The sequence below is a fragment of the Podarcis filfolensis genome (assembly GCF_964270895.1).
Source record: "Podarcis filfolensis genome assembly, chromosome: 9".
Taxonomy (NCBI): Eukaryota; Metazoa; Chordata; class Lepidosauria; order Squamata; family Lacertidae; genus Podarcis; species Podarcis filfolensis.
The window spans coordinates 36,435,533-36,459,087 of NC_139610.1; the positions used below are offsets into that span (position 1 = coordinate 36,435,533).

Here is a 23,555-nt window from a genome sequence, read left to right on the forward strand (position 1 = left end):
ATAAAAAATATACCTTGATAACAATGTGACCCTTTCTTGTTCCAGTGCGATCCAATTCCCTATGTTCTTTAACCATAACAATCTCTCCTTCCTCTTCTACCTTCTGCATGTTTTTCTCCACTTGGTTGAGGATGCGGCAATAATCTTGCTGGGCTATGCACACAAACTAGGGAAAATAGATTGCAAGAGACAAGTTCAAAGGTAATGGTTTCTAAAATGTTAAGAGTACTTTGTCCAACCTGCCCTGCTGTCTAGAATACCTTAGTCCCAAGTGTAAGGGATGCTATAGATTTGCCATCCTCAAATGTAGCAGAAACTATGAAGTCAGACCTTTAACTTCATGAGATTGATTAATAACCCCCATTAAAGCTCATTATTATTAACTTCTTTTTACTTTTATGGCACATACATATTTTTCTAAATTAGTTTTCCAGCTAAATGCAGAATAAATGCAGAAGTTGAACTTCTACAGGTTCCACTATTTCTCTGATTTTGGAACTGTTCACTATCACAAGGGGTACCATAAGCAATTTTTCTGTTATCACTGCAGATAAAGTGCTTTATGCAATGAATATCCAAATGTGCCTTATGATCATTTCTGCTACACTAAGTGGTTGAATAAGCCAGGATGATATATTCTGTTATAATTCTTGCCTTAGGAAAGTGCATGATTAATTGATAAAATATGAATTAATGCCTATCAAAGAAATCTCATATCTCTATCCTTCTCCTATTGCCCTAAATAAAAGCTAAATCTGACTTGACATTTATTTTAAGGAAATTCCTAATTTCCATCTTGAGGGCATATAAAAAGTAAATGATGAAAGGAAAATGCCTTTTTAACAGTTGCTTCTACAATTAAAATAAGCAGCTATTTCCCCTTTTTAATCAGAATATTATTGCCAAGCATAATAAAGTAAAATAAAATATGTGATTCCTTCCACCTGACAGTCATGTCCTCACCCTTTCACAACATGCAAGTTTTTAACTGAACACACCACACTTGTGCAATGTCCAATTTTTATCACCCAGGCTTGTTGATGAACTATTTTGGTTCTAGAAATGAATGTATTCCCTTTTATACTGGAATGTTTAAAATTACAGCTTTTTATATTCTTGGATACAACTGCAGCTGAGATTCTCCCTCTGTCTAACTGCCAACTGCAACTGCTGAGGCCATCAGAGGGAGAAGCAGCAGCAGCAGCAAGGCACTCCTCTCTCTATCTGTTATGAATATGAATCTAAATTATCCTGCATTTAATACAAACTAATTACGTTTTGTAAGCCACATTGGGCGGGCTCTACCTTGAAATACAGCATTTAAGAACAAAGAAAGAAATGAATAAATATTCATATATTTCAAATTAATATTCTTTCATTTAAAATTCATAAGAATGTGATCTTTACTAACAAGTGCTGCAAATAGGTTCATTAACCACAAACACGGGATATTCATTTTGGTTTTTTGACAGATCAATGAGGCCACGCTTGAGACACTGAAGTTATATTACAGCCACAAGTTTACATCACTTAATGTTCTCATATTTATGGCACATAATGGCTTTGTTCAGCTGCAATACAGTTTAGTGCTATGTGAGTGAGCCTCAGGCTGGCCAGCTCACCTCTCCATATTCCTCCTTTGGCACAGCGATGGGTAGGAGTACAGAAGCAGTCACTTCCATTTTTAACTAACTTAAGGTTTTAGCTAACTGATCAACCCCAGTTGGTAGTTGTCCAAACCTGGATAACCGTTGGCTGTTCTTTTTATGGTTTAGTAAACAACTTCATACTGTGGTTTATTATTGTTGTTGCTACCCTTGTTATATTAATTGCCTTCTAAATTTATAGTTTCAAGGCGATTTAAATGTAAAATAATTCTTAAAAAAAATAAAACACAAACCTATTTAAAACAGGATGAAGACTCTAACAAGTAGTCAGTTGTTAAGACCCATTTATCCAGATGGGAAAGCCTGTTGACATTTCCCAAACCCATAGATCAGGCATAGATCTCCAGATCTATGGCGTGCGAGCGGCAGGGACTCCTTTCTGAGGCTCCCTCTGCCTTCGCTGGTGTGGGTGAGCTACCTTTTTCTGGAGGGGAGAGAGATCGCCCGCTCACCCCTCCCCCTCCTCAAAGATGGAGGGAGCCCTGGGATGGAGCCTGACAGGCTCCTTTCCGAGGCTCCCTCCACCTTGGCTGGTGTGGGGGAGGTGGGCAAGCTACCTCTTTCTTCTAGGAGAAAGAGATAGCCCATTCGCCCTCCACTCCCAGAAGATGGACTAGGTGGTAGTAGCCAAGAGCACCGAACCTGTCAGGCTCCATACATTTGACTGCCTTCACCCAAGCAGGCAGGCTGCCTCTTTCTTCATGGGGTGGTTGTATTCCCTTGGAAGAAAGACACAGCCCACCCTCCCAGGTGAAGGCAGCCAGGCAGTAGCCAAGTGTATGCTTTGCCCCAGCACCACCATCAGGCAGCCTCTGCACCACTTCACAAGGTGTACGGTGCAAGCCACCCTATCCAGCCTTGCAGAACAGGGCTGCCTGATGCTGCTGGCGAGCGTTGGGCCTAGTATCAGCATCAGGGAGTCTCTGTACCACGAGGCTGCCTTCACCTGGGTGGCTGGGCTCCATCTTTCCTCCTGGGGTCTAGCACTCACAAAGCTGTTTTTCCTCAGCCGCACCCAACTGTCCCAGAGCTGATACCATATGACAGCAGGTGTGAAGAACGTCAAGCTGCGGCTGCAAAGACACACTAGAGTAGTGTACTCCTGGTGCGGGACTTACATTTGTTGTCTTTTGCATTTTGTGTCAAATGCATGCTCTGCTTTGTTCCACTTAGGAACTGTTCATGTAAATTTAGTGCCAATTGTGCCTTGTTGGAGATTGGCTCCACTTAGAACTCTCCAACTGGAACTTCTGAATGAAGTCATCTCTTCCAAGAGTGGCACTTGCATTTTGCACTGAATTTAAATCCACCGCCAAATGCAAGAATCACTCTTGGCAGGAATCTTTGCAGCTTGAGTTCAAGCTGAGACTGCAAAGGACAAAAAAAACGTTCCTTTGCAAGCATAGCTTGAATTCATCCTTAGACCACAAAGGAGGAAGTGGATGCTCTTAAGAGTGGCTCCTGATTCCTTTGCCATGGGTTCAAAGTTAGGTCACCTGATGTTATGTTGTGTTATGTTATGTTATGTTTTATGTTATGTTATGTTATGTTTTGTTTTATGTTGTTATGTTATGTTATGTTATGTTATGTTATGTTATGTTATGTTATGTTATGTTATGTTATGTTATGTTATGTTATGTTTTATGTTATGTGAGTGGCAGGTGGGTGATCCTGACCACCTGCCAAAAGTGGCCTGTGGAAGGTAAGGGAATTCTGGATCCAACCCACTGGCCAGCTTTATCATAGAGTAACCACATATTCTGATCTCTTCCACACAGCTGTGCTGGAGAAGAGAGGAAAACACACCAATAATAATTCAGCATTACATCTGAGCCTGTCATATATTTGCATATTATTCTAACAGGTAATTCAGATTTTATTTTCTACCTGGCAATCATCCACTTTGGTTCTCATTACTCCTTTCATGTATTCTTTGTCCATGGTAGGGGAAACACCAAAACTGTTTCCCATGCATAATATTTCTGATCTTCCTTCAGGATGGGTCACTTCCACAGAACCATTCAAAATAACAGACCAGGAGTCCAGCTAAAAATGAAACATAGAGTTTGAGACATACAAACATAGGAAAACCATTTCACCTTTTTAGGTATCATTGTGTGAATTTGTTTTTCAATAAATGCTTGCAAAAGGGAAATGAAAAAAGCGGGAAAGTACACATATACATAATAAAAAACCACTTCAAGATCCTGCAGTTTTACCAACATAAACTTTACACATGTACAGAGGTTAAAGGAGATGCAGACATATCTACTGGATATGCTGCCTTATTTATCAGCTACTTTTAAGGCAAAGAAGATTAAACATTGGATTTGCTTCTGCTATAAGCAGTATGGAACAAGACAGCTAACCTTTTCAGACCCATGGGTCACATTTGAGCTTGCCAAACCATCCGAGGGCTGCGTGACACATGGCTCCTGATCTCTCAAGCTCTTTCTTACACTTGCTTGCTCTGCTCTCTCTTCAGGATCTGCATGCAGACAGGTACACTTCGAGCACACTTTCCCCATGCCTACAACACTCACTGATATCGCTGATATCACACACCAAATGCTGTTATCACACACCCAACACTGATATCGCACACCCAATGCTGATATCGCACACCCAACACTGATATCGCACACCCAACGCTGATATCGCACACCCAACGCTGATATCGCACACCCAACGCTGATATCACACACTAAACACCGATATCACACACCCAACGCTGATATCGCACACCCAATGCTGATATCGCACACCCAATGCTGATATCACACACTAAATGCTGATATCACACACCCAACGCTGATATCGCACACCCAATGCTGTTATCGCACACCCAACGCTGATATCACACACCCAACGCTGATATCACACACCCAACACTAATATCGCACGACCAAACCAGACAGCATTCTATCGCTTTCACTCCTGACTCTCCTCAACTCCTCTGATCAAAAGATGCTCTAAGCCAAGCTGGCAGTTTTAGAACACGGAGGGTGGGACAGTTGGCAGTTATAGATCACTGCAGTTGCTGCAACTAATTTGCATCTGATGTTATCTGTCAAACTGAAGCCTTGCGGTTGCAAGGAAGGGCTTGCAAATACAGGAACATAGGAAGCTGCATACATTTAATACCATTTTTCACTGGCATAACATTCAGCCTACATTACACCCATCTGTGATCTACTACAAATGTGAAAGTGAACTGAAGTCTAAGTTCAAGCTACATCAAGAATATTCTGTTCAGCAAATAGTTATCTGTAAGCACCGGTGCAAAAATATTTTATTGGGGGGAGGGGTTTAAGAACATAAAAAAGAAGTTTTAGATCTCTCAGGAAGGACCACTGAATTATGTAACTACTTACCTCTTCTCCATCATTTAGAACTATGGTCCCCGCCCTTTCTACGACTGCAAACACCATCACAGCACAGAGTTCTCTCCTCACTGACATTGTCATATTAGCAAAAGCGGGTAACTGATGCATGAATTCCAGGAGTTGTTCTAAAGAATAATGAACTCACTGAGTTAAACATATATAAGCAATGACAAGTACTTGATAATGAGATTTTAGGAATATGCCATGGGATTCTAAGCTTGTATTATTCCACAATGTGTTGTGTACTGTATTTTCATTATATTCTACAGGTTTAACAAGTCATAAATCATACTACATTTCAAGCATTTTACAACTTCCTTTTGTTTATTATATTAAAAATCTTTTTTTTGTTAAAGTGTCATTTAGTAAAATTTTGGAAAATAAAATACATGTTAAAGAAACTGCAAATGCCACTAACATCTTCCTCTGATGGGTTTCTTACCAATATCATCATCTGTCCTGTCTATTGGGTCTTTCTCCAGGCAATCTCTAACAATATCCCTGCTCATTAGAGGATCAGAAGCCCTCTCAATATCCTCTTCATCATCATCATCCTCAGAATCCACTGCTGTCTCTGGTAACCCACTCAGATCCATATCGCCAGCTTCACTCTCTGTGGCCTGAAATGATCATTAAGTATCGAGAAAAAAACATTCAGAGGCCTCTTATAATACTAAACACAACTCAAAACATGTACATGAAGCGAATTTAATATTTACTCCACGGACAAGCCAAGGTTCATTTTTTCTCAGCACTTTTCCATTACCTGTGGGAAGTATATAACAGGAATTCACTGTATTTTGGGTAAAGTAGACACACCTGGAACATACTTAAATCGAAAGCAAGATTAATATATTTGTGGGTGCTGCTTAGTCCCATTTTCAAACCCATTTAAGTATTACATGTTCGCGATGAAACCTAGAACACTGACATCAATTAATCACTCACTTCAGTCATGAACTCAGCAGGTGAGCACCACCAAAGGCAAAGCAGAGCTACCAAGAAGCAAATGGGATGCTTCAGCATGCTTTGGGGAGCTCTTATGTTTTGTAGAAGTACAGATAATTTTCAAGAACAGAAACCTAAGAGCCTCTACCCCTACTCCATGCAAAGGAACAGCTCAATGAGGACTTGGCATGCTCACTGGCCACAGAATAATGTCTGATTGGGGCAGAAAAATTGGGGTGCTGCTGGAATGCAATAGGGTATCCTACAAGAGGACATGGATGGAACCATGAATAGAAAAACTCCACGCTGCAGCATCTGGATGCAGGTCACATTTGTATCGTAAAATTGCAAACAGCCAGTCTATCAGATATGGGAGTTAACTTCCAGACACTGTACGTGTACCAGAGGGGAAGAACACTATCTCCCAATTCTAATCTGCTCTGTCGATCATATGGAAATCAGAAAATCCAGCCAACACATGGCTTAAGGTCATTAATAGGTACCTAGAGGTGAATACATTTTATTATTTCAGTTCTAAGATGAAACACTTAATAAATCCCAAACATATTTGCCTGCCGTCTGAAATAAAGCTGCTTTTTCTGCAGAAGTAGATTTAATGCCACAGCATCTGCTAAGCTTCAACTGTTATGATTTGAAGACGATGAAGACTATTGAGAATGCTCTGTAAACCATTGCTTTCCAAACTGATGTTTACTAGACTTGGGGCTAAAATATTAAAGGTCAGATAGCAGTAGAAAAGGTCAAGTATGTTTTTTTTTTTAAAAAAAGTTAATTTGAGATATGAGATTATATGAGATGCACATGCTAGACTTTCCACAGATATTCTATCCTTATAGAATTTTAAAAAGTTGTTTTCAATTGACAGCTGAATAAATGCTCTAGCATAAAAATTGTGGATTTGACACTCTAGCCAAGCTATTCCAAGTATTGTACTGAAAAGACTTTTCCTGCTGGAACAAATTTATCTGCCCCCCCCTAAACTTTTTGTTTTAGTCTTAACTGATAGTCCCTTTTCACTTATAGACTCCATTTAGAGGTATTAAACCATTAACCACCCAAATACACTGTGCTTTATTTCAGCCCAATGATGTGGCCATGCCAGATTTGTTCAGCTAATCTAGTATCATCTACTCTAACAGGCAACAGGTTTCCAGGACCTCAAGTTTTATCTCTGGTTAAAAGCCATTTTAGCAGAAACTCTAAGGTCCATAAACATGACCTAGTATACAGTCACTTTCTATGTTTCTTGAGCAAACAAATTATTAGCCATGTTGAACACAAACTATACTATTTGCATAGACTTTATCTTTAAGGATCATAGACCGCATGCTTCTGTAAACCAGGAGGCGGCAGGAGAGGGCTTTTGCACTCATGCCCTGCTTGTGAACTTTCTATTGGCATTGGGGCTGGCCACTGCAGGAAACAGGATGCTGTGCTACAAGGGTGAGAAAACTTTCTGGCCAGAGAGTCAAATTCTTATCCTCCCACCCCTGCTGGGCCAAATATGACAGGTGTGGGGGGCTTCACAGTGCAGAATCCTGATCGTAGGGTATTTGCAGTGCACTTTGAAAGCTTTTTTGGCAAATAGCCTTGCACTGTTGTTTAAACCTCTGCAGTTCAGAAAGACCTTTCTATGATGCAACGGAAACACTTGTCTAGATGCACCCTAACTGAAAGCAAATATTCAAAAATTGAAATGAAGCAACAAGACCATGTCAATTGTATAATATTCCTAGTGACAGATTATTATACATGCCTTTGCTTCCTAAGCCTAGGCTTTAATTATCAGCCACTGCTCTGTTTCAAGGAGTTCGTCAGGATTAGCTTTTGCTGTATTTGTGGACTAGTACAAATGATACACACAACTTCAAACTGAATAAACTGTACTGGGGTGGAAGAATTCAAGTTCAAGCAATCTGTTAAGCATCTAGGTATGTAGTGAAATTATGTCAAATTGGAATATCACTTGTGTTAAGTTTGGCTGAATATGATGAAGTTTCTCTTTTTTTCTTTTTTGGGTGTATGAGTATACTTAATCAATTTATTAAAAGCTACCTCTGCAGGGTGGCCAGGTTATATGGACAGCTGATGATAATGCCATTAGGTCAGACCATGCATCAAAGTCCAATAAAAGGTTATGACCACCATATGGATGCATAATTATTCAAAAGTGGTTCATGGCAGCCTCTACATAAAGACCACATTTTTTAAACTGGCACCATAACATCCATTTATTATTTTTTCAATAGGTAACAAACGAGGAAGGTAAGTGCCCCTTAAATTAGTGTGGCCAGGCACCGTGGTGTACTGGTGTACTGACAGCTCTTAACATCCAAATTGAAGTCTAAATCATGAGGTATGGTGACTGCAGCCTTTGGGCAATGTGGGGAAGGTATTGGATGTTTGGTTACCTAGTATTATCCATCCAATTGCCACTGTCAGTATTTTTGAAGATACAATCTAGCCTTAAAGGCCAGGAATTTGTTACGGACGTGGAATTTGGGATAGCACAACATTCCAAGGAAAGCTTGAATGCTACACAATACTACTGTTTTGCAGGGCAGAGAGCAAACTGCTTACCCTGACCCTGCAAAAGTATTAGAATTTTTCAGTATATTCAAAGGGACCTCAATGACCTCTTACAAATAATGATTGTAGGAGATTTCATATTGGCAAGTAATTCTTGTTTTAAATGGATTTGTCTTTTATGTATAACACATGACATACAATTTTAGAAACAAACATGAATATTTAAACAGGAATATTCTCAGATTATTGCCGAAAGCATCTCAAGATTCAGCTTCATGATTTATTCAACTCAAAAGGACGTCTATGAATATATTTTCATTGCATAGTTGCTCTTAAACCTGCAGTATTAAATACTTCATATGAAGCAAATACTGGAAAGAGTTAACTGAGCACACAACACCATAAGTAATATTTGCAGCTACTATTTTTTACTCCATAATCAAACATAAGGTGAACCATTACTTCTGGGTGTGATTTGTGAATGTCTCCATAAGAAGGTGCCCAAACAACTAAAGGAAGAAACCACACTAACAAAACCCACAGTGTAGTCAGTAACATTAATATGTACATAATTTACCATTTTAAAAAGAATAAGTATAATATATATGGATATCAACCTTCTGAGAACTACAAAAGTCTCTTATCTTCCACAATTCATTTTCTAGTTCATTTATTTGTGTCTACTAGACTATGTTAAATAACAAATGATGGATAGTAGTTTTTATTAAGTGCTTGTTCAATTCAATAAAGTAACATACTCATCTATTTCCCAACCTATAAACAAAGTTACCTGCAACAATGTGAAAACAGAAAGTAGTCTCTAGTACAGCACCACAGAACAAAACAAAATATGCATTTTAATTTCTATTGCTCACATGTCATAAACAACTACTAATTCTACATAAGCATAATACCAGCTCTCTCAAATACTTTACTGCCCCCTCCTGAGACTGTTGCCCTTTCCTTTCAAATTACTTTCTTCCACACACTTCTCACTGGAGGTTACTGTGGTGGTGGCCTTTGCACTCCCAAATTCTCCCTGCTTCTGCTGACCTCTCATTCCACTGCCTCCCAAATTCATTCCACAAAAATCTGTTCCCCTTTGCATGTCATCTCTATATTTCTATCCTGTATCACCTCCTGGCCACTCTCAACTTTCCATTCAGACTCTGACAACTTCTGTACCTTCCTCTTGAACTTAACATTCATTGTCTCTGTGACACAGCTGCTTCCCATCTCCTGTCCCTCATTCCTTCTATGTTTGCTTTGGGATGCATTCCCCAACATACGACTTTGGGCATTTTCTTGTTCTCTACTTCACTTGGAAATGCTCAGCTTGTGCCACAGAGTTCATCCAATCTGAGCAACACATTCTCTCCTTCAACATGCACACTCTCTGCCTTCTGTATATTCTACTTCTTGCTCCATTTGTCACCTGTAGTCAAGTGGTGAAAGGCTTTCTTGGAAACATTGCCTAGTTCTCTGCCATGTCTCCCTTATGCTCTTCAGGGGTTAAGTACAGTTCATCAACCAACTCTAGATTTGTTTGCCCCAGCTCTCTCAACTAACTATTGACCCCTCTAAATACCCCAGCCTTTAGCCAACATCCTCAAGTCAATCTCTTTGAGTCAAACAACACATAATGATGAATACATAGCCTAATGATATGTGGTCATTTTTAAAACAGCTGCTGCCAGGAGGAAAGGACAATACAGGTAGGATCCTATTGTGTAGGAGGAAGGTTAACCCTTCCCCCTTGCATTATGTTTCCGACATACATTGCATACCAGTTTACTGTTTCTCACCAAACTAAGGGGAAAATTTTGCTTGGACCAAAATGCGGGTGTAAAGGGTAGATCCACCTCACACACATGGTCCTGATTTACTCATGTAAATGAGAATTTCTGTTCATCACACAATCATGAACACAGTATCCAAAATGCACATCTTTCCTCTCATTTCTAGCTATTTTGCCTCTTAAACCTACTTCAACCAATTTTTGCTTTCTCTTTGGTTGACCATTATGTTGTCCTTTATTACCTGCCCCATGATCCTGACTCCTGGGTGTCGTATCTTTTTATCACAAATATCCTTCCACATATTAAATTTCTCCACATCCTCTGGCTCTTTCCTTTCTGCATTTAAATATGCCTCTCTTTTTCACATTCTTAAAAAAATAATCTGAGCTTTACCCTTTGCTTTCGAATCACTGGACTGTGCCACGTACTTCCCTGTCTTAAATTTCTCTCAATTCCTCTCAGAGTTCCCTGTAATCTGGCTTCTACCTCTTGAACTCCACTGAAGCTACCCTCATCAAATCACTCCTCAATGCCAAATCCAAAAGGTCTCTATCTATCTTCTTCTTCTTCTTCTCATTGGTGCCTTTGTTGCCTCTAATACAGTTCATTACTTTTTCTGCTTCGCTCCTTTTACGTACTCTGTTTCTATGGCTCTGTTCTTAGCTGGTTTATTTCCTATCAGTCTAATTACTCGATCACTGTTTCCATAGGGAAAGTTCTTCTCTGCTGAACCTCCACAGGGAGTTATTCTCAGCCTTCTGCTATTTTCTCTAACTATACTGTTCCTTAGTGACTTCATTAAACTTTGTGGCTTTCAGTACACACTGATGACACCCAACTCTACCTCTCTGCCCAATAACATTCCTTCTACATACAATCCTTCATTTCCAACTGCTTTTTGGTTTCCCTGTTTTATGTTTCATTGTTGTCTCAATACATACAGGGCTGAACTTTCCTACTGAACCTTACTGTCTTTGCACATGCTCCTTATCCATTGATAAGATTACTACCCACTTGTTGATCAGACACTTGCTGATCAGCTTTGTGTTTATCTTTAATTCCTCCATTCCATTTTATACAATCTGTTAAGTCAAGTTGCTTCTCCCGGTACAACATTATGAAAATAGCCCCTCTGACTTTTGTGCAGAAGTTTGGTTCATGCTCTAATCATCCCCAAACTTTAATTGCTACACTATTCTCCTCTCTAGCTTGCTGTTGTCACATTTAGCCCTCTCTCATCTCCATCCTCTATTTTGCTGCCAAAATCATTCATTGACTAGGCTATAAAACCACCCTCCCATAACACCTGCACTGGCTGGCTCTTACCTTAACCATCCTTACCCTCTCTGCTACTGCTTCCATGTTGAACATTAGATTTGTTAGTTCCTCCTGGTAGAGACCTGTACTTTGTTATCTTATAAAGCACCATACACATTATGGCACAAGCATAAAGGAAATTGACTAGATACTTGCAGAATAAGGGGCACATGAACCAACGTACTAAGTATGAAGAAAAGACTTTGAGATGACACAAGGCCAATATCCGTAAGTACAACTCTAATGGGATAAAGATACTGTATTCAGGATCACTTATTCTGCAAGAAGCCTCCAGATGTAAAAGTATTGAACAATGTAGCTTTCTTTATATCTCAAGATTGTGTATTCCCTTCTTGGTTCAGCTTTTTGATTTGGCTTGTAATTTTGGATGGTTCACTGCATCAGAAGAGCAAGACTAAACAAATGCCTGGCTGCTCAATTCTGTTGTAATTCAATGCTTAATAAGGTCATCCAGATGGAGGGAGTCCCTAAAGGAAACAGGTTAAGCAACAGACCTGTTGGAAACAAGGAAAACACTAGGTACCCCCTTGATTTGGGGGACAATAGGGTATAAATAAGTCGTGAAATTGCACTAGTTCCCTGAGTTATCATCTAGACTGAATATCTTGGCTAAATAATCAGTGCTATATTGTAATAGTCACATGATACAGCCAAAGACTGAAGCCATTATATTAATATTGTTGAATCAATATATGTTTGCCTAGTCTATCACTTACAATGATTTTATCTTCTGGATTTAGTTCGGCCAAAGGCTATCTTTTGCTTTGTTTTTGGTTATTCCACCTTCAAAACCCCAGGGAAAATTAAGCTGCTCTTTGAATTGCTTATTATTATTTTTAAGAAAAAAAGTATCAAAGAAGTGAGAAAGTGTGGAGAACGTCTCATGGGTAGGTGCACAATTTTGTTGTTACTTTCAAGTTGGCCAAGGCATGTTTCTTAATGTTCTTTCAATCATTCTACAAATCATCTCGCTGGTACTCTATCTACCATTCTTCAACCTTCCTGTGTGTTTTCCTTTTCTGGAAACTCCTTAAATTCTCAGCTGGACTCAGCTGTGTACCTGACAACTGCTCATTGTTATGGTTTTAAGTGAAGGCCTTTTACTTTTAAATAAATCAGTGCTGAGAGGCATTAAAAGGTAAAAGGAAAGACTTCCATTAAAAAGCAAAATCAGCAAGTGCACCATGCTCAGGAATTCAGTATCCAGCCTCCCTTTCCCACCACACTTCATTTAAAGTTCAGTAGAAAATGTTGTGAGGTAATTCCTCCTATGGATCAAAAATCCCAGGCAGACAGAGAGACTGTGGAGTGCTAATAAATATTTAAAGTATAGAGAAATGTACACCCAAACCATGGACACCTTGGAGCAATAAAGTAAATTCTAAACCCTGTGCTCACCAAAAATTTCAAAAGAAATGCAAAAGTGTCCTGAGAATGGGGGAGGGGTGCCTCTTTTCACAGGTTTTTGTGTGTGTGTGAAACTGGAGGCAGCATTTGGCTAATGTGCCTTTGTCTGCGTTTTCCAGTAAGCAACTAGGACAGGTGATCCCAAAGGATGTGATATGCACTAATTATTTGATTCATTTTAAGGTTCACCAGTAAAAAAACACATTGGCCCTAAAAATACAGTGTTTTGCTTCCAGGAATCCCATTTGCTTCACACTCTATTTCGGCTAGTTTCCTGTTGCTGGGAGTTAGCTAGTATAGGGAAGGTTTGATCTGATAGTATATTTAGAACATATTGTTCACTGGACACCAAACTTATCACTTGACAATTATCAGTTCAATGGAGTTGACCAGCAAACTGGCCCAATGATTTCCAAAACTTTAAACTAACCTACAGACTGCTTGAAGTGCCCCACAGGCACAATATGTCTAGCTGCAGATCTGCAAAGGCAGAGGAGGGAAACCCTGCTTTTTCAGGGGTTTCACTTGAGCTTCAGGAAGTACCAGCATCACAGTCTCTGCCTACCATGGGGAGGGGAAAGCCGCCTTGCAAGACCCGAACATAGGTTTTCCTCATCTGGTGTGGGAAAGCAGCGAGGAGGAAGAAGCCTATTTTACAAGCACCATTAAACTCAAGAGAAGCCTCTTTCACAGAAGATCAGAAAACAGAAGGGAAAATCCTGTTTTTTAATTCCACTGTGAAAAGGGGTTTCTCTTGAAGACACATTGCTTGTAAAATACCAGCATCTGTCTCTCCAGCCCCTGAAATGGCTTAAAGCGGCCAAGTGCTGTTAGAACCAGCCACCTGCCTCTGTCTAAAGGGAACATGAGGGCTGGCTTAAAGCAGCAAAGTGTCATTTGACCCAGTCTCTCCCATTCTTTAAAGAGCTGTTTCAAACAGCATTTTGCTCTGCTTCTCCTTTCAGCAGGAGGAAGACAGCAGTGGTACTCTCTCCCCTTCATCCTTAAATAAGCAGGGAAGGGGTTCTAAACCCTGTCCTCTTGCCCAACAGTTGGTACCACCAGCAACATCAGCTGATGGGTGGGTGTAGCTTGGGAAAAATGGAACCCCTTAAGTGACCCAGGGGCTGGCAGTTCCATTCCCCTGATTACATTATAGTTCTTCCACAAGACTAGAGCAAACAATCTTCACACAATCGCCATAACCATTCTAGATCACATCTTTGTATTCCAATCAATACAAAAGCAGAGGGGTCAAACTGAGCTGCAGACTACATATCTATAATCTGACCCTCACCTTCTCACAATATTTGTTTTATTGTGGGACAATCAATCCCAACCTTTAGTAATTACATCCTACATTTATTCTGAATTCTAACTTTTTTCCCTTAGGCATTTCTTAATGTACAATTTAAGACATAATCATAGAATGAACTTGCAGAAATGCCCCACCACTATCACCAACGGCTGTTTACTTTGTTCTTCGTGACAATGTTTTAGACTCTGAAAGTGTTATGAACCATATCCCTAAATCTACTAATTATTTCCCATTACCTTACATACTAGAAACATAGGAAGCTGCCTTATACCAGCTCAGACCATTAGTCCATCTAGCTCACTACTGTCTCTGCTGATTGGCAGTGGCTCTCCAGAGTTTCATACAGGAGTCTTTCCCAGTCTTATAAGGAATGCCCGGGATTGAACCTAGGACCACTAGCACAACCCTTCTCAAACTGTATGTAATGTGCTTACATTGAAACATGTTTAGTCCCAGGCTAGGCTCTTCCTGTTCTACTTCACTTTCTAATCTGAGTTGTAATTATTTTAACCTGCTGTTTCTAATCATTTATTTGTTTATTTCATGTCTGCTCTTGGCCTGCACTGGGAACTATTTGGTTGAAGGGCACTTGATATGTTAAATATAACAGTAAACAAAAACAGTGGAACAAATAGTAAGATGTCACTTGTAGAAGGTTAACTATTTCATGTGCATGCATGAGTAAACTGATTGAGCTGTTCAAAAGTAAAGACCCTTTTGTAAGAAACAAGTTTTATTTATGACATCTGGATAGTTTGCCTTCCACTTAAATGGATGGCAACCCATTGTGAAATTGCTATGACTGCACTGAAATAACAAAGCATGATGTTCCCACCATTATCTTCATATTATCCAGATTTCTACCAAATTACTAATTACCCAGAGTAAACAAGGTCTTCCTCCATTAAGCATGTAGGAAAGTGTGTATCTCAATCAGTAGGGCTATAAAGTGGCATTTGCCTCCAAAGGTTCTAACTGGCATTTGCAAATGAATCTGTTTTCTAATAAAAAAATTAAAAAAATACATGAACACAGAATAGGGAAAGGAGATGTATGGGCGTGGGTATAAGATTCTGTAGACTATGAAACTAACCACTACAATTTAACCGAATGCTCCCAATCTCCATGTAGTGATTTTGCTGGTTGCCATTTTTAAAATGCTGACTTAGCTCAATTACAACTGTTCACTATCATACCTGGTAGATATCAGACAGGCTGCTGCTTCCAGAGTCGCTAGTGATACTACATCCTGAATGACTAGATGAAACGTGGGTCACCTGTGGGTGGAGACTGTCAGTAAGGTGCAGTTTTGTGAAATCTGCAGGAAGCTGTAGACAGAAACAGAAAAGGCATAATTAAATTGTGTACCTAAGCATTCACTTCATAAACATTTGAATGATTAACAGTACTCATCAGTACTAAAACCATACAAAATTCATTAAGCAAATCCTTAAGGACAGAAGGGTTGAGAGGGTGTTTCAAATGTATGCTTTGTAAATATGTGACAAACATAAACATTACTATAGCTGTTGCTGTAAATGTAAGAATGGAATATGACTTGCTAAGAACAAACCCTTTAGCGACCATTTACTCATGATTCCCACTGGAATCATGCAAACGGTCTCAAAGGAATCAGTGGGAGTTACCATGACTATATTTAGGATGGTAGTCACTGGCTTTTGTGAGATGAACACCTGTTAATGTACAAATACTTGTGCCAAGTAGGGTTGAGGGAGCAATGCTTAAATATTGGAATATGTTTCAAACTTGTTTGATTCAGTTTTTAGAAACTAATGAGAAGTGGGAAAATATTACTTCATTTGTGAGGCAGAAATGCAAAACTATAGCTATGTATCATGCAACATGTAAGCGACTGAAATTGTGTTAAACAAAGAAAGCTCTGAAATTTCTATAGTCTGGTTTTTTAAAAAACAAAACATGATGCTCATGGCTAGCATAACCTCTCAACTGCTATGTTGTTGTTTAAACACAGGTTGGTTGACAACGTAAAATACTTTTTTGGGGGGGTGGTACTATTTTTTTCTAAGCAGTAATCTGAAGTAACAAATAAATAGTAAAATAATTTATCTCTCTAACCCTTAATTGTTCATTCAGAACCTATGTTCATTTTATGCTTCTCCCATAGTTCACAAATTTCCAGAGGAACCAAAAGATACAGACCCCTGTGATGCATGCATACTTAATAAGAATTTGGAGTTAGTTTCCCAAGTTTTAGACATCCTTACCAGTGGTTTTTCTGGAAAGTTCCCACACTCCAGACCCTCTCATTCAATTAGAATGAAAGTGGATAGGGGAGTGCATGGGACAAGAATAATAAACTTGCCTTTGCTATCTGCTCTAGCTACTTTCTTTGTTTCCAGTTCCCCTATAGGAAATGAACCATCAGAAGATGAAGCTCAGCTAGATTAGTCTCTATCTGGTTGCCCTCTACCCAAACTATGGCTTTTAAAGAAGTTACAAGACACTACTGAAAAGCATGGCTCCAAAGAGCCACACAGTCCTCTTTAAATATTTCCACAGCTGAGCCTGAAGCAATTCAGCTGATATTGACAGTGGGAGGTTATGGAAGAAGCTACTACTTGTCAGCTAAGCACAGTAATAAGATCATTCCAAAGCACTTCCCCACTACTAGATTCTACTTTTGAAATGCAGAGCCTACATAAGATCACCGTTTCCATTGTAGAGAGCAACATCTCCCTACATCACCTAATAAGAACACTTATACAATCTTGCACAACTCTAAACCTAATCTACCTTGCCTAGTTTTTCACTTAAGAATCTTATTATATTGTTTAACTAAATCATTGCACACACAAAATAACATCCATTAGTACAATGGAACTTCCCTTCTCCTACTCACCCTGCCCCCTCAAACATGCCCCCAGAGCATATTTTGGGGTAGCGCAGGGAACAGGCGGTAAGTGAAAAGGAATGGAAAATTACGTTCCCTTTGCAGAAGTCATTCCACACATACACAATAATTTAGTTGGATACAACTCTAAATATCTGCATGTTAAACTAAGTGCATAAAACCCCCACTTCTTGAACTGCTCATATGTAGACCTAAGACAAACCATGGCTAAGTGCAAACATGTGGGTTCCTCAAGAGGAGATTATGGCCACTTTGGTCCTGCTTTGGCCCTGCTGCACTGCAGCAAACTAATTCATGGCTTGGCTTCATGCTGCAAACAAGGTTTGTTCTTGGTTTATAACTCGTTGCTTGTCTGGAGAAAACAAACCACAAGCCATGGTTTAAATGAACACACTTGATAAATTCACAGCAGTGCAGCAGGACCAGATAAGATTAGCTACAATCTCCTCTCTGGGAGGCTGAACACACAAAGCCATGGTTTGGCGTACACACACACACACACACACAGAGAGAGAGAGAGAGAGAGAGAGAGAGAGAGAGAGAGAGAGAGAGAGAGAGAAAGGCTTCACAGGTCAAAACGTTTACAGAATACCATCACCATGTATAGAGAATACTACAATGTAGAGTTATGATTCGTGTGTGTGTGTGTGTGTGTGTGTGTGTGTGTGTGCAGGGTGGCCACACCTCCAGTTGGTTTGTAGGCCCCAGAAAGTTGGCCAAGGTGGAATTAGCCCTACCCTCAAAACAAGCTAGCCACCCTTGCTCTACAAATGTTCTTCTTTTTTCTGGTATTCAGGACTGCTCTTTTGTTCTTTTGTCTCTATCAAAGCCAGATTCCAAAAACTAAAGCAGAATTACATGGTGCTGTTAAACACTGATCTAGGAAGCACCATTTTGTACTAATTAAAACTAGCATACTGATGAAGAGTATTACCCAAGAGTCATTTATGGGGTGGGGCAAATGGGGAAAAATAACAGAATACAGAAGTGTTTGTTAAAAGTAGCCTAGAGAATATGGATGCAGAAATGTGAATTTGTGATTGTCACTATAGTTCACAGCTACTGTACTTTAGTTTTATTCCACCAAAAAATAGAATAGTCAGTTACAATTCTAAAGTGATTGTGATTAAATATTTAGGAAAACAAATTATGACCCATTCTAAAGCAGCAATTTCTCAATGTTAAAGCTCATCAGTATTTCAATAGGAAATTATAAGGAATAACTGGGTCTCTTACTTAAGGAAAGTATGAAAGGGCCATTGAAATGCTCTGTTAGTCATCATTTCTGAGTGACCTTATAAAGAATCATAACTATGGCTGACACAGATTAACAAAGTCCAAAGACAAAGGCATTTCAAGGTCCTGTGGTAAATTATTAAAATAGATTTTCTATATTGTTTCAATTCTACAAAGCTAACATAAATACATTTTTAAAGTGTACTGTTCTGGAATCTTGACTATACCACAGGGTTGTCATACACTATTCCCTCTCAGGCCCTTTCCAGCAATATGATTGTAACACTGAGCTACTTTGCAGAGTGGAGGTAACTCACACATTCGCAGCCACATCACCCCCTATAATATGATACAATATTGGACTTTGTTGTGCAGGCCATTTTTTTCAATCTGCCTTTGCTGCTAACCATTTTGTTTTGGGGTGCCCAGTTACATTACTAAAATCCTTTGTATTGTGAGGATAACATGGTGAGGGAGAAAATAATGTATGCCTCATTGAGATCACTGGAGTAAAGATGGGATATAAACTGAATAAACAAAATTAACAAATGTACTTCACCCACCCACCCCCAGTCCATTTCCCAACAAACTCTCTTTGCCCGTTACGCTCACTCAGCAATCTATTAAACTCCCAGGCTTCTCTCAAAACAGTTTAGTAATGAGTACGTGAAGGGAAACCCTTCTGAATTCCTGTTGCCTAACATTAGCCATAAAAATGCATTTCAAACAAAGATTACAAATATTTTATGCAACTCATGGGTAATAATGACACTTACTAGACATTCCTCTTGACCTAACACAACAAACTATTTCCCCACAGTGCAGAGATATATTTTTCCCTAAACAACCCCAGCAAAGTCTGTAGAAGAAAAACACACATATCTTGCGAACTTTTGAGCATCAAAAGTCAAGTGGTTAACAAAATCAGAACAGTTTCTTATCCTTTCTATCCCCAAATCGGCATGAACCATCCTCAAGCTTACCTTTCCTATGATGCCAAGTTTAAAATCAATCCATTGAACTATTTTCTAACTGTACTGTCTTCCCTCCCCCCAAAAAATTATCATTATAATGGCAGGATTCAATATAGCTGGCTCACACTTAACATAGTGTCAATACTGTGGCCCTATAAATCCTGACAAGTGATGGTTAACACTTCATGCATCTGTTCTTTAAAAAATCTTCTATAATTTATTTTGAACAAATTACATCCTCACAAGAATACAACTAGAAATGCAAAAATGAAGGAGGGGCAGATTTTAAAAGAGAGGGAAAGAAGAAATGAAATAAAATTACCGACCAAGTAATAATACAAAGGCTTTGCACAATGTAGTACAGTAAGCAACATTAGGCACAAGGTTGTCATAACAATACTGTAATTCAAACAGTAATAATAATATAATTATATTTTCTTGTTCTTCCAGGTGTAAGAGAGTGTTATCCAATACCTCTTTACTCAGGAAACAATGTTACCACATTCAAAGATATACAAAGGCTGGGGGGTTATCTCTTATTAGCGAAATCAACAAAGTCATGTATCAATTGAAGTGGACTGCAGCCCACAAAAGTACAATATCATAAAAGCATACTGGTCTTTATTGGTTTTGCAGCCTCTTTTTTCTTTTTGCTCCTATAGACCAACACAGTGACCTGTCTCAAAGTTGTTCACGCAGAAATGCCAACACACATTCAGCACTCTTGCTACTAAAATGTTTTCCCCTCAAATAGCTACACTGGCATTCTGTCTATCCTTACCTTCAAGTTCCCTACATAGCCTTGCCTCCCATATCTCACATTTCTAATATTCCAATACATCCCTCCCCATGATATTCTCTCAAGCTCCACCAACATCCAAAGATCTCCTGCTCCTTCAGTGGCAACCTCCTCTCCTTGCTGCACTGTATGTTTGGAATTTCCTTCAATGATACCAGCATGATGTCAGCTCTCTGACTTCATAAAAACAACATATGCGGACACCTCATTAGTTACTCCTGTCCTAACTATAGATCAGCCTGTAAGGAAGCCTAAGCACATGTGACCAAAATAATCACATAATGCTTCCCTATTAATTTCTGGAATAATTGAACACTGCCAGTTGAACAATAAGATCTAGGTTAAAAACAAGGTTTGCAGTTATTCGTCTTATACACTTCTTATTTCAAGGCAATTCATTTTCTTTCCTAACCAAGTGAAACATTGGAGGAAATATTAGTTGTATGGTTCAGTAATTTACAGGGCGGCAGTCAATATACCTAATTACAGAATAATGAACTGATTTCTATTGATTTCATTTATAGACATGCTGCACAAGGACATGCCCAACATAGTGTTAAATCTAACAGACAGTTTACACTGGAATGTAACTAATTAATGCTTTATGTTTGTATAGTTTTAGACAGCATGGAGTAGTTACTATAATTTCACATATATACCCTTCCACATCTGCTCTACAAACAAACTGTGGGGAAATATGCTACCCATAAAGGTCAGTGGACACACCAACTAAACTGCTCATTTACATAATAAGCATTATTTCATAGTTTTTGTTCATATATTACAGAAATAAGGGCAATTTCCAACAACAACTTCATGGATCAAGGAAAAACTAAGTTACAAGTCAGGTGTGTGTGTGCGCGTGCACACGCACGCACACACATTCAAGATTCATAATATATCTAGAAATAGGCAACTTAAGACAACAAATCTAGATGATGATTTATTCTCAAAAAAGAGATATGTGTTAGAATAAAAAATGATTTCAAATACAAAGTATTACAACAACTGCATTAGTATCAATTGTTGGTGCCCTATGTGAAATAAGTTAGCAGGGACTAAAATTTTTCCTGTACTTACTCCAACTTTACAGAACAATCTTCTAAAATGCCCAATGAAATCAAGGAGTACCTGTTGCTATAGCTGCTTTGATGCTAAACAGGTATGGTTTGATTGATGCTAGGCTGGAAAACCACAGGAAGCCACATTTAAGTTGTTCTAAGCTTCCAAAAGAAGACCAGAACCAATGTAAAGTAAATAGCATGATTGTCAGGCTATGGCTGTCAAATAAAATGGCTAATTTTGGGTCTTGACCTCACTGGCTAAAAAGACCTTCATTCTTGTCATTGTACCCTTTACTGGCACCACCACTTGCTTCATACAACCAATTGCCTATGCGAAATGGAACCTATTAACCTTTTAACATATAAGATGCTAAGCAAACATAGAAACCATAGGAACTATAGAATTCTACTATCATCTACTTCTAGGGTATTAGAGGAGTTCTTATGTTCAAGTGCACATGTTCAGCTACAATCAAATGGATTTAAGCAGCTCCCAACCTCTGTGCTGAATTATTGCATCTGAGTTTGTGTATAGTAATCTGTTTTGTGTGATTTATTATTCACTGGTTTCCAATTAATCATCTCCCTGGAATCCTGAGATCAAGCAATTGTCTCTATGTATTATTGTAAAAAATTCCTTATTGGCAGGTATTATAAAGTCATATTTTACAGTGGGAAACATAAAGATAAATGTTACGAACCACATCTCAAAAAGTCATTAACAGAGCTTTTTTGAGATCCCCCAATGCCTTTACAAAGAGAAAGTGACCATGTGAGCAGATATCATAGCATTCTAAAAAGCGACAGGTGATGTTTGAAAAATTAGGTGGAAGCCGTATAATCAGATCTGCTGGGAAAGGGAGTTCCTGGCCGAAGCTGCTGGACAGTGGAAAGGCATTAAAAAGCTCCAACTGGTATCCCATTGAGTTATTCTATGCAATCTACAGAGGTATTAACAATTAAAATATTAAATAAATAATGAGCAACTACAAGGGAAAGCTAAAGGTGGTATTCAACCAAGTTTTACTCAAACCCATTGAAGTTAATGGACCTAACTTAGTTATGTTTATTAATTTCAATAGGTTTCATCTGAGTAAAACTTAGTTCAATACCACCCTAAAATTGCAGCAAATAACTTTTTTTGTAAATCTCACTTTGAAATAAATTTATCAATAAATAGCTCTGCATTTTAAATTCAAAACATACCTGTATTTCTTACCATTAAAAGGTTTCTAAATTTAGATTGCACCAATCTAACAGTGGATGGAAATAGGAAAGGGCCTCTTTAACCTCTTTTAATTCTTGCACTGTAGGCAGGGCATCCAAGCATGCTATTGTAGCCCAGCCTCAACAGTCTGTGTGAACAGGTAAATACATTACAGGCTCCACAGGTCACCTGGATCCTACCAAGTTGAAAGCTACAGTACCCCTGATGGCCATCTGTTAATCTGGAGATCCCATAAACACTAGTGTTTATCAGCCAATTCTTGGCCAACACACCAAAGTTAATTGGGTCCTTTAACCAGGGGTCAAAATTTGCTCATTAGCAACTCAGTTCAATGGGAATTAAACATAGCCAGTAATAAAGACCACAGACTCAAGTCTAGAACTAAAATGAATCTGTCAGCTTATTGGTGTCCAATGCTTCTTTCAAAGCATATTATTATCTTTATATGGAAGATACTCTGAACTTTGAATCACAGCACAGGAACATAAAAACAATGTAGTACTGCAAAAATAAAATATACTAAGAATTGTATAAGAACAACATTAAAATAGCTTTAACAAAGCAATCCATCAGAGTTTATTTCCTTTCTTAATTGACGATTTGGCCTCCTTTTGACTTATTCCAGCCCATCTAGTTGTGAAACAGAATTTCTCACATATTAGCATTTTGGAATAAAGTTCAGTTACCCATCCATGGCTGTGAGCCAGGATCTTGTGGGTTTCAGCTGAGTGAAAACACATGAAGCAAAGTTGAACAGACAGCAAGTGGAGGGAGTTGGGGAGAATGTTACTTTGTAAAAGTATGATGCTGTTTTTAAATTTACCATCATCTAAGATGTTAACATCTCACATGCAGTGTTAGAAACTGAGATATGAAAGCTAAAAGCTAAATGGCACCTTAAGCCTAGGTTATGGGTGCAACCATGGAATGTCTAGGCACACTTTTCTA

General features: G+C 38.8%; 1 protein-coding gene and 1 long non-coding RNA gene across 13 annotated transcripts in view; one reads left to right on the forward strand and one right to left on the reverse strand.

Moving 5' to 3' along the window:
* The window catches only part of RAPGEF2 (Rap guanine nucleotide exchange factor 2), a 160,656-nt gene that overhangs the window by 29,520 nt on the left and 107,581 nt on the right, over positions 1–23,555 (reverse strand). For all 12 annotated transcript variants that reach the window (XR_014552130.1, XR_014552131.1, XR_014552132.1 and 9 more), the window contains 5 exons: positions 15,610–15,741; positions 5,496–5,673; positions 5,042–5,178; positions 3,555–3,713; positions 14–166 (listed from right to left, as the gene is read on the reverse strand). Coding sequence is in view for 8 of the 12 variants with exons in the window: in XM_083630985.1 (XP_083487111.1) it covers positions 14–166; positions 3,555–3,713; positions 5,042–5,178; positions 5,496–5,673; positions 15,610–15,741 (759 nt within the window). In the remaining 4 variants the exon portion in view is untranslated. The remainder of the gene's footprint in view (positions 1–13; positions 167–3,554; positions 3,714–5,041; positions 5,179–5,495; positions 5,674–15,609; positions 15,742–23,555) is intronic.
* LOC310770547 lies at positions 121–20,274 on the forward strand. The gene is made up of 3 exons (XR_014552258.1): positions 121–201; positions 3,446–3,531; positions 19,967–20,274. It is a non-coding gene; the product is annotated as an uncharacterized lncRNA (long non-coding RNA).